This window comes from Pundamilia nyererei, unplaced genomic scaffold (genome assembly GCF_000239375.1).
Source record: "Pundamilia nyererei isolate P.nyererei 1_Seehausen unplaced genomic scaffold, PunNye1.0 scaffold00033, whole genome shotgun sequence".
In the NCBI taxonomy this organism is placed as follows: domain Eukaryota; kingdom Metazoa; phylum Chordata; class Actinopteri; order Cichliformes; family Cichlidae; genus Pundamilia; species Pundamilia nyererei.
Genome location: NW_005187434.1, coordinates 1,015,369 through 1,025,998, shown reverse-complemented (window position 1 = coordinate 1,025,998; position 10,630 = coordinate 1,015,369). Strand labels below are relative to the sequence as shown.

The 10,630-nt window shown below is 39.4% G+C and overlaps 1 protein-coding gene across 1 annotated transcript in view; it reads right to left on the bottom strand.

Annotated features, from left to right (window-relative positions):
* Positions 1-6,940: 6,940 nt before the first annotated feature.
* got1l1 (glutamic-oxaloacetic transaminase 1 like 1) overlaps positions 6,941-10,630 on the bottom strand; it is a 6,170-nt gene continuing 2,480 nt past the window's right edge. The window contains exons 4-9 of the mRNA XM_005729416.2: positions 9,766-9,810; positions 9,593-9,663; positions 9,326-9,476; positions 8,003-8,168; positions 7,679-7,821; positions 6,941-7,168 (exon numbers count right to left, since the gene is read on the bottom strand). Of these exons, the coding sequence (XP_005729473.1) occupies positions 7,029-7,168; positions 7,679-7,821; positions 8,003-8,168; positions 9,326-9,476; positions 9,593-9,663; positions 9,766-9,810 (716 nt within the window). The 3' untranslated portion in view covers positions 6,941-7,028. The remainder of the gene's footprint in view (positions 7,169-7,678; positions 7,822-8,002; positions 8,169-9,325; positions 9,477-9,592; positions 9,664-9,765; positions 9,811-10,630) is intronic.

Here is a 10,630-nt window from a genome sequence, read left to right as displayed (position 1 = left end):
AGATCTCGCCTTAGGAGCCCTTTTAAGCGCTAGGAATCTTGAGGAATAGCTTTTATATTAACTGGGATTGTCGTGTCACTTTTAGGGGAAATTCTAAGAAAACGTCATGACTCTGAGAATTTTCTTAGAATTTGGCCGCTAGGAGCCACTTTTTGCACAAAGATTCTTTAGGGATACGGGCCCAGGTCAGCTGAAATTATTTAACCTGGAGGTCATGAAAGACTCTCCTGGGTCTGCTCAGTGATGACTTAAAGTTACTACTAATACAAAAGTCCAAGACTTTTCTATTTGACATGATTATCTTCACTAGATAATGGCAATTTCCTCTGTTTTATGAAACCCACAAGGATAATAATCAGCGTAATGTGGACAGCTCAGTAATCAGGCTTATCCTGGTGCAACAATATTGTTTGATAATACATATCAGGCCCATAATGAGTTCCTTTTGCAATACAAATGAACTGCATGTGTCTATAAAACAAAGCACAAACAGTGTGAGAGGGATTTACAGATGAATTTTTATATATAAATCTCCACTGTGACTCTGAATTGGATAAGGAAAAGATGGATGGTTGGATGAATATGCATTCATAAATCACTTTGCAAACCTTTCATAAAGGTTGTCTTTCTATAAAGAAGCACCAATTAATGTTTTTTACTCTCTTAGACAAAAGGCAGGGCTGTCCAGAACAAACAATTAAAAACCTGAGTGATTTCTATTAAAAATTAGATGGAAGGAAAAAATACCTTCTTCTGTTTACTCTGTGCAACTGTCAGATTTACAGTAATGCTCTTTATTCAGGATTGTCTGGATAACTGCAAGCATACTATAACGATGCCTGTAACCTATTACTAACAAAAACCTGAAACCCCTGATAGGAGTAAATATCTGCAACACTGTGTACATGCAAAAGTGGTCAGATACAAATCAAAGAGGTCTAGATAGGATTTAATGGCTCAGACTCTGTGATGGTGGTGCATGTTGATTATCCTCGCTGTTCTCTCAGGGTCAACGAAATGAAAAGAGCTAGCACACTGCCTCCATTAAATACCTTGTTGTAACCTGTTACTCAGAATTGAACAACACGCACAATAATGGCATATCTCACAAATGAAAATAGGGCCCCTGAGGATATAAAGTTAGTTGGATAAAAGCCATGTGTTTTCCTAAAAAAAGAGAAAAGAAAGAAAAAAAGACATGTTTTTCATAACCAAAGAAGAAAATACCACTCATTTCTAAGTGGAAATGTTTCTTAATTGAAGAAAAAGGAGATGCTTAAAAAAAAATCGAACCATGCCAGGTAGAGGACCCGAATGATCCAACATAAACACAGACACAATACAGAAAAATTCTCTTACCTGTAGCATTGAGAAAAGTAGTTTGATATTTTACATTTCAATTTCACAAATGACAACAGCGCTTCTCAGAACACGATGTTAGTTGGATAAAAGCTCCTCATTTGTCTAATCGTATCTTTCTTGTTAGCAGTCGGATATCAATTCAGTTCTTGATCGTGCAGTCGTGTCCTGAGAGCAGTGGCCAAACAACCTTCAAGGTTGTTTATGGAAATATGGTGCAAAATGGTACATCCGAACCTATTGAGTGAAGTGCAGATGCTTGTCACAGCAGTCAGGGTTGTTCAGCCTTGGTGAATAATAAAGGCAGCTTAAATCTGCTGAGTCTACAGCATGTTTATCAGCACAATTCAGAGTATTTTGTCTGAATGATGTTCACAGTAGCTGCAGTGAATTCACGAAGCAGGAGTGCTTTCAGTAAATATGAAAGGTTAACCGTTAATCCACAAGCTCTCAATTAAGCCCTGCTGAGTGACTGGTGATCATATCATAGAACATAGTGTTGTTACTTACAGCATAAATTAAGCCACAGTAAAACATTGTACCATGTATGTTATAAAAACTAGAGTTTATAGATAAGTTAAAAGACCTTAAAAGAGATCTTAATTGTCCTTTATTCTAAAAAAAAGTAACCAAAAATGTATGTTTGGGTGAAAAAAAGTGTTACAACAATTCAACTGTAAGTCACATATGATACCAAAATTATGGTCTTACAGCATAAGAATTACTTAATTGATTAGAATTATAGAGGCACTTTAATGTTATGGGGAAAACACTTCTGTGCTAACACAATAATAATTTCATTTTTAAGGATATGATAACATAAAGAATGCCCATCTTGAAAAATTAGGTCTAAGGATGTGACATTATGACAGTTCGGGGATTTAGTGAGATATAGACTCGCACCACTACACATGCTTGAAGTTCATAAATAGATAAATATTCATAATTACCATTATGTTTAGTACCACTGTTGATACTGACAACTATAATGTAGCGAATGTTGCCAGAATATCTAGAATTTATTGTCTAGGGACTAAGTCTACATTGGAATTTGGGATCCTGGACAGATAAAAGTACAATCTCCAGTTATTTGTAAATAAAAAAAATGCCCTGGGGGAGAAGAAAAAAGGAAGAAGGAGAAAACAAAGTTGGTAAAACAAGGAGGGGGGTGTCAGGAAAGTTTCAAGCTGTCTTAATTATTCACAAGGGGTCAAGCCTGCAGGTTGTTGTATGTTGCTGCGTGTTTGATTTGGCAGATTTACTTTATATCAGATGATCTTCCTGACACAGACCTGAAGGGAATTACAGTGGGGCAAAAAAGTATTTAGTCAGCCACCAATTGTGCAAGTTCCCCCACCTAAAATGATGACAGAGGTCAGTAATTTGCACCAGAGGTACACTTCAACTGTGAGAGACAGAATGTGGAAAAAAAATCCATGAATTCACATGTTAGGATTTGTAAAGAATTTATTCGTAATTCAGGGTGGAAAATAAGTATTTGGTCAATAACAAAAATACAACTCAATACTTTGTAACATAACCTTTGTTGGCAATAACAGAGGTCAAACGTTTACTATAGGTCTTTACCAGGTTTGCACACACAGTAGCTGGTATTTTGGCCCATTCCTCCATGCAGATCTTCTCGAGAGCAGTGATGTTTTGGGGCTGTCGCCGAGCAACACGGACTTTCAACTCCCGCCACAGATTTTCTATGGGGTTGAGGTCTGGAGACTGGCTAGGCCACTCCAGGACTTTCAAATGCTTCTTACGGAGCCACTCCTTTGTTGCCCGGGCGGTGTGTTTTGGATCATTGTCATGTTGGAAGACCCAGCCTCGTTTCATCTTCAAAGTTCTCACTGATGGAAGGAGGTTTTGGCTCAAAATCTCACGATACATGGCCCCATTCATTCTGTCCTTAACACGGATCAGTCGTCCTGTCCCCTTGGCAGAAAAACAGCCCCATAGCATGATGTTTCCACCCCCATGCTTCACAGTAGGTATGGTGTTCTTGGGATGCAACTCAGTATTCTTCTTCCTCCAAACACGACGAGTTGAGTTTATACCAAAAAGTTCTACTTTGGTTTCATCTGACCACATGACATTCTCCCAATCCTCTGCTGTATCATCCATGTGCTCTCTGGCAAACTTCAGACGGGCCTGGACATGCACTGGCTTCAGCAGCGGAACACGTCTGGCACTGCGGGATTTGATTCCCTGCCGTTGTAGTGTGTTACTGATGGTGACCTTTGTTACTTTGGTCCCAGCTCTCTGCAGGTCATTCACCAGGTCCCCCCGTGTGGTTCTGGGATCTTTGCTCACCGTTCTCATGATCATTTTGACCCCACGGGATGAGATCTTGCGTGGAGCCCCAGATCGAGGGAGATTATCAGTGGTCTTGTATGTCTTCCATTTTCTGATGATTGCTCCCACAGTTGATTTTTTCACACCAAGCTGCTTGCCTATTGTAGATTCACTCTTCCCAGTCTGGTGCAGGTCTACAATACTTTTCCTGGTGTCCTTCCAAAGCTCTTTGGTCTTGGCCATGGCGGAGTTTGGAGTCTGACTGTTTGAGGCTGTGGACAGGTGTCTTTTATACAGATGATGAGTTCAAACAGGTGCCATTCATACAGGTAACGAGTGGGGGACAGAAAAGCTTCTTACAGAAGACGTTACAGGTCTGTGAGAGCCAGAGATTTTCCATGTTTGAGGTGACCAAATACTTATTTTCCACCCTGATTTACGAATAAATTCTTTACAAATCCTACCATGTGGATTCATGGATTTTTTTCTCTCACAGTTGAAGTGTACCTCTGGTGCAAATTACTGACCTCTGTCATCATTTTAAGTGGGGGAACTTGCACAATCGGTGGCTGACTAAATACTTTTTTGCCCCACTGTATGTGTCACCCAAGGCTTCAACTGGAGATCTTTCACTTTATGATTTTTGATTTTTAAACCCTAGCTCCAGCTCCCATGTTGCAGTATGATAAATATTTGTAAAATATCCTACCTTTTTATGCAGATGATACGCAGTAATATTTTCCTCTGATGATCAAAACCCCTGTTCACAAATTAATAAGCAGCATTGATTGACTGCTGGATATCTAGAAGCCTTTTAGAACTGGACAGAGACAAGGACATAGTCCAAAAAGTCTGCAAAAGTAAATTTGTTCATACTTACTATTCCTTCATCTGAAAACAGTGGATAAGGCAGGAAACCTGGCATTTTGTTTGACAAATTAATAAAGTCAAAAAGCAAAGTTATCCTGTCCTTAGACAGCACAGCTTCTCATCTGCAATGAATATATGTATCCATCCTTCACATTATTGCCATCTTGTGGCCATGCTGTCGCTGAAAGCTGTGCTTGTTTCAATCTCACAGAAAACTGCAGCTATTTTGAGGGCGTGGCCATGTGCTGTTAACTAGTGGTGTGGGATACTGCATATTTTGGTATCGATCCGATACCAAGTAAATATGAGTCAGTGTCACTGATACCGATACTTTTCAATAAATAAGCTGGATGCGTCATTGAACTGCTAAATCTCAATTCATTTTCATGACCTCAAGTGTTTTTTGTGATGTTTCCTTTTTCAATATTAGCATTATTATTACTACGGCTGGCAGCGGAAGAGCTGCAGCCGTTGAATGTGGTGTTACAGCAACTGTGTGACTATTGTAAGAATAAATGATGCTGCGAAGCATGAAAATGCCATCGGGTCTGCCGTGGTGGTTTACAGTTATCAATTTTTTATTTATTTATTTTTTAGAAAAATCTTTTTTTAAAAACCCAGTAAACTAATTAAAACAAACAAGTACTGTTGAGAAACCATAATACAAAAGTTATAATTAAAATTCTCAACAGCAAAAACAACTGGTGAAAATGTAATTGATATGTAAACAACTTAACAACCCCCAAAGTGTCTAAATCACGTCACGTGACGGCATAACATCTAAACAGGGGGGAGTGTACCTAAACTGCAGGTCTATGAATGTAAACTAATGGGAGATCAGCATGTGAGGCAAGCTGCTGCCAGTCTGCTTTCACTGCTCTGGGATCAGTTACAATCTACGCTTCATACAGAAACACAGCTAGCATTAGCAAGTAATCTTCAGTGATTCAGCATCGTTAGCTCTTGCTAACCACCTTGGCCAACAACAACAATTTCTTTAGTACATTAGCACGGAAACCATGATGGGGAGAACAGCTCGGATCCCTTTCAGTCTAATAAAACTGAAAAAAAAAGTACATCTGTAACTTGCTCAGTGTCTATAATCCAATTAGACCTCTCAGGTCATCAGATGCACATCTTTTAACTATCCCAGAATTAGATCTGAGTGTGCTGAGGATGCTTAAAGTTGCTGTGTTCCTGTTCTTTGGAACGAGCTGTCTGCTGATCTGAGGTCAATGACAACCGTCTCACAGGTCTCTGTGTGAGCATTGATTTGTATTTCTCTGTAACATTTTATTATTATTGCCTTTACGTCATTGTAGACCTACGCAGGTTTTTAAGTGTACATGTAAAAACCTTTTAAACGTACATAAATAAAAGTGACACTGACATTGACGCTACACTATGGAGCCACTGCTAAACGAAATAAAAACATAATGATGACAAAAATGATCACCAGTGATCTATTCTGTGGATTCACCCATTCAAGCACAGAAACATACAAAACCTGCTCAAACTAACGATACCTACACTGTATAATGGGGTTGTGTAAATTTTACCTCTTGGCCACATGTGATATGTACGCCTCAAATGGTGATGATGAGTTTCTGTGACTTAATTTGTCAAAGAGTGCATTTTATCAAAAGTAAATCGATATATTTCATATTACCCGACTTATAATAATCGTAAAACTATGTTGGTTCTGTGCACCAGTGTATTCACATTTACCTTTGTCATGCAACTGTTAAGTAAGTAATTAAGTAAGTAAGGCCATATTAGCCAAATTGTATGAGCTTGAGCTCCTAATATGTGTGAGAACAATTTTTAAAAGCCAAAAATCACAAATTATGATGGGGCACCATTAGGGTCCAAGGTTAGCAGTACATTGACTTTGAGGGTTAACAAAAATTTTATTTATCAATAACATTAGGTAAACACTTCATATCCAGACACTTTCATAATCATGTTCAGTTGAGAAGGCTATAAATCTAATATTTTTTCATTACAGATGAACTGCTGCCAGCTGTCAGCTAGTAATTATGATTGAACTAAAGGCAAAAAGCTACCCTAGAAGTCCAAAACACACAAAGTCTGTCTAGCAGCTCTCGGTGACTAACTCTTTTTTATTTGTTTATGAATCTATTTTTTACTGAGGTGTAGAAACAATTTCTGCAAACATCTTCCATAAAAAGGAAAAAAAGTAATTTGTTTTCTACACTACCTTCTGTTCACATTACATATATGTAAAGTGAGAATATATAAATATACGCCTCAATCAACTCTTAATGTAAACAGACTGAACAGGAAAATCACTCCACAGCTTCCAGCAGATCTCCTGATATGGCTGACCCAACAGAGCACTGGAAACATAAACATCCCTTTTTTAAGTAACATCATAATTACACGTAACTTAAAAAGGAACATTTTAATGAAACACTTGAAAGGTCCAAACTCATTGTGAAGCCCACAGATTTTGGATGCTGATAAAAGCTGCGTGGTCAGAGTGAAGAGGTCAGAGCCAAATGGATGGACTCGGCTATATAGTCCAGGTTGCGGCAGTTGATTGCGCTCACGTTTAGACATCCGCCGGGAAGCAGGTACACCCGTCTCCTGTTTGACAGAAATTCTACTTGCTCACCTAAAAAGGCCAAAAAACAGTCACAAAAAAGCAAAATCATGAAAGCTCATCATCGTATCAACCTATGTTATTGTCATGTGAAGAAAAGCTCTGTTTAAAACATGAATGCTACATAAAATATATCTTCAGCAGTTAAGTTTTCAAGTTATATTTTTTGAACCAAACTAAAATCACAAACAGCAATTCAATGTAGACTGATCAGGGTGTTGGCCTTTGTATAAGCCATATGTGTGCATAATGTGTGCGATTGAATAAGCACATCAGACATTGATAAACTTTATGAATACATTAAAAAATTGTGTTGCAAATGCCAGTTAGCTGTTTCAAAGGATCTTCCAGAGAATCACGGCAAAGCAAGAGCTGAGAAAACTAATTATGAACATCAGACAGCATTTATGTTGTCCTTGTTCGAGGCTGATGCAGTGAATCATTTGTCCTTCTAGATTGTGAGAAACATAATTCAAAAAAAAAAGAGAGAGGGGGGCTGAAACAGTGCTTTTCAGTTTTTACCATTTAACCCTGTGCAGCAAAAGAGTCCACCTTGTTGAGTCAGATGGTCCCAGCGACCAGGAGTTCCCAAAAGCCTCAGCTTTTCTCTTAAAATGGCTCTGATCAGCATACACCTTTCAACAATGTGCTTAACCTCTCCCTGCCTGGGGAACACAGTGAGAAAAATATATATATAATTCAATATCTGCACTATGAAAAATGAGGGTGGAAAGGGGCGTGTATGCATAACATCAAGAGACATACAACACATGTACTGATAAAACAGCAACAGCTAATGTCCGGGCCAAATTCTTCAAATGCCAGATCATTTGCAGCATGTCTCACCACTCAACAAGATGGGCTGAGTTACTGAGCACTGTGGTGACAACATGTGCTCCTCCTACGGATGGCCTGGCCCACAGTGATCTCACTATTTTGTCAGCCTGAGACCGCACGGGCAGCAGGACGGAGTTCTGCTTTAAGACGCACAGGAGGTGTCCAACAGCTTCACCTGGTGAAGGAAACAATATGAGCTCAGCGTGAAGAAATCTACAGAATGTCCCAGCAGCAGTGAAGTAACGTTATGCTCTGCTGAAAAGAAATGCTTTGCATCAGTATACACCGCAAGCCTGTCAGGTTTTTCCATTTTTTCTGGTAAATATTCACTGGGTCACAAATGAAAGATTGCAAAGATGCTTTTGGATGCACATGAAGCAGGTTTAGTTGCCACTTTTTTGATTCTTTCTAACTTGTGTTTAAAAGATGAGCGCAGAAAAACAGCACATTTCATTTTCGACATTTCATCCCAGAGCCAATTACGAAGATCAGAGGAGCCCTTTCTAAAAACATGAACTCCCCTGGAAACATGATTTGCAAAAGACTCTAATGAGGACATATGCATTTTTATTTTTCACAGGTACTTTCAGCTGCTCCCTTATTTCCCAAGGGGTCGCCGCAGCAGATGGATCCGCAAGTTTGATTTAGCAGAGATTTGAAACCGGATGCAACCCTCCCATTTATCTGAGCGTGGGACCGGCACAAGGAGTACACTAGCTTGTGACCCCCTGAGGCTGTTTTGTTTTTCTCCTCCCTCCTTCACATGTAAGCCAATGTGTTAACCTCTGCATTTTTATGTTTTAGTCAAATTATATTAAAACCAGAAATAAAGTTTAATGTTGCAAACAAGCGCCAACTCTCTCCAAGTGCGAAGGCTGCAAGTGCAACAACAGCAATTTTTTCCCTTTTTTGTTTCTTATTTATTTATATTCTTACTCACTTCTTCAACTCACGCAACACAGAGAGGGTGCTCTTCTGACAGGTTAGGTGAAGAAAAAGTCAGGGAATGCAGCAACAATCCACAGTCCCTGGAGCACACTGGATAAATTTGATCTCATGCACTCAGCATAGTAAAGCTTGGCCTTTAAATATTTTTCCTCTCTATGGCTACTGAAGTCTGCCTTTTTCTGATGACGATTATGGTTCAAAGATAAGTAAAGAGGTGCTCTTGTCAATTACCTTGAGTTGGTTCATTCAGAAAAGAAAGAGTTCAAACTGACTTGTATCAGCTCCAGGCAGCGCAGTTGTTTTCTCACCGCAGAGTGCAGTGTTCGTTTGTGCAATAAGCACATTTTGATAGGTGTGGCCCCTTCAGTGCACATACGTTCTCACCATATAGTCCAAAGCAATGGGAAAATGACTGAGCGCAGAGAAGCTCCATTCCCAGTGATGCACAGTGCTGCACAGGCCAAGCATCACGCTCCATGTCTCCACAGCAGAGTGCCTGTGTAGGCAGCAAGAGGAAGGGGAAAAGCCTACGGCTCTGTTGAAAAACAGTGCCAGGAGAGCAAATTAAATTAAGTATGAGTGAAAAGCTGCTTGTCTGATAAAAAATAATTTCAGCTTCTGTCGGAGAGCATAAATGCACAAGTTAGTTACCGTAATGAGCCGTGTAATCACAGCCCATTGACTCTGAGAGAGGTCTGCTCCGGTCGGGTAGTGGGCAGACGCTGACAGAACAACAACACTGTGCTCAGGAGCACTCTCCAAATCCTCCAGAAGCCTCTCCAAACAAATGCCCCGCTGCTTGTCATCCCAGTAATAATACTCACGGATCTCTTGGATCCCTGCTGCCTGGAAGATACCAGCCAATGAGTCTGCAGGGAGGATCAAGACAAAACATTATATTGGCTTATTAGATATAAAAGCAGTACCAACCCCTAAAGATCAATGACACTTTTGTCCGCAGCATGTACACTCACAAGAAAAGTATGTGAACCAGGATTTATGAATTAATTACTCAAAAAATGTGGTCTGATCTTCATCTAAGTAATAACTAGTGACCGATGGAGCCTAACTTAATCAGTGTAATACAAGGCAAGCAGTTTCATATCTTTATTAAACACAATGAGTAATCACTCACAGCTCAGACTGAAAAAAGTAAGGCTCGGTTCAGTAACTCGTGGACTCACTTATGGCAGCAAAAGTCGGGGGATTGCTGTAGAGGAATTTGGAACCAATTATTCTTACAAAAAGGTTTCAGGCCATGACACAGCCATTAAGTTGAATGAATTTTATGTCCTTTATTTATGCATCTGCTTTCAATCATTCTCCTGTAAAATTTGACCAGATTCCATTAAAGCTTACATTTTCAATTCTACTTCTGTGACAAAATTACACGGAAAATAATCAAATAACTTAAAAGTCAGCATTTTGGGAAGAAGTGTTTTATGAGTCTATGCTTAACGGCTGGGATGAGGTTTTGGTGTTGGAGTGTTCCTCCAAAGACAGCATATTTTGGCTCATCTGTCCATTGAACATTGTCGCAAGTGTTGTGGATCATCTTAGATGACTGTGGTTTTATGTTACCACCATTATTATTCACTATTTTTCTTATTTTTCACAATTAAATAAAGATATAAGTCACAGAGCTCCATGCGGGCATTTTTCTGTGACAGATATTTATCTAATGATGTG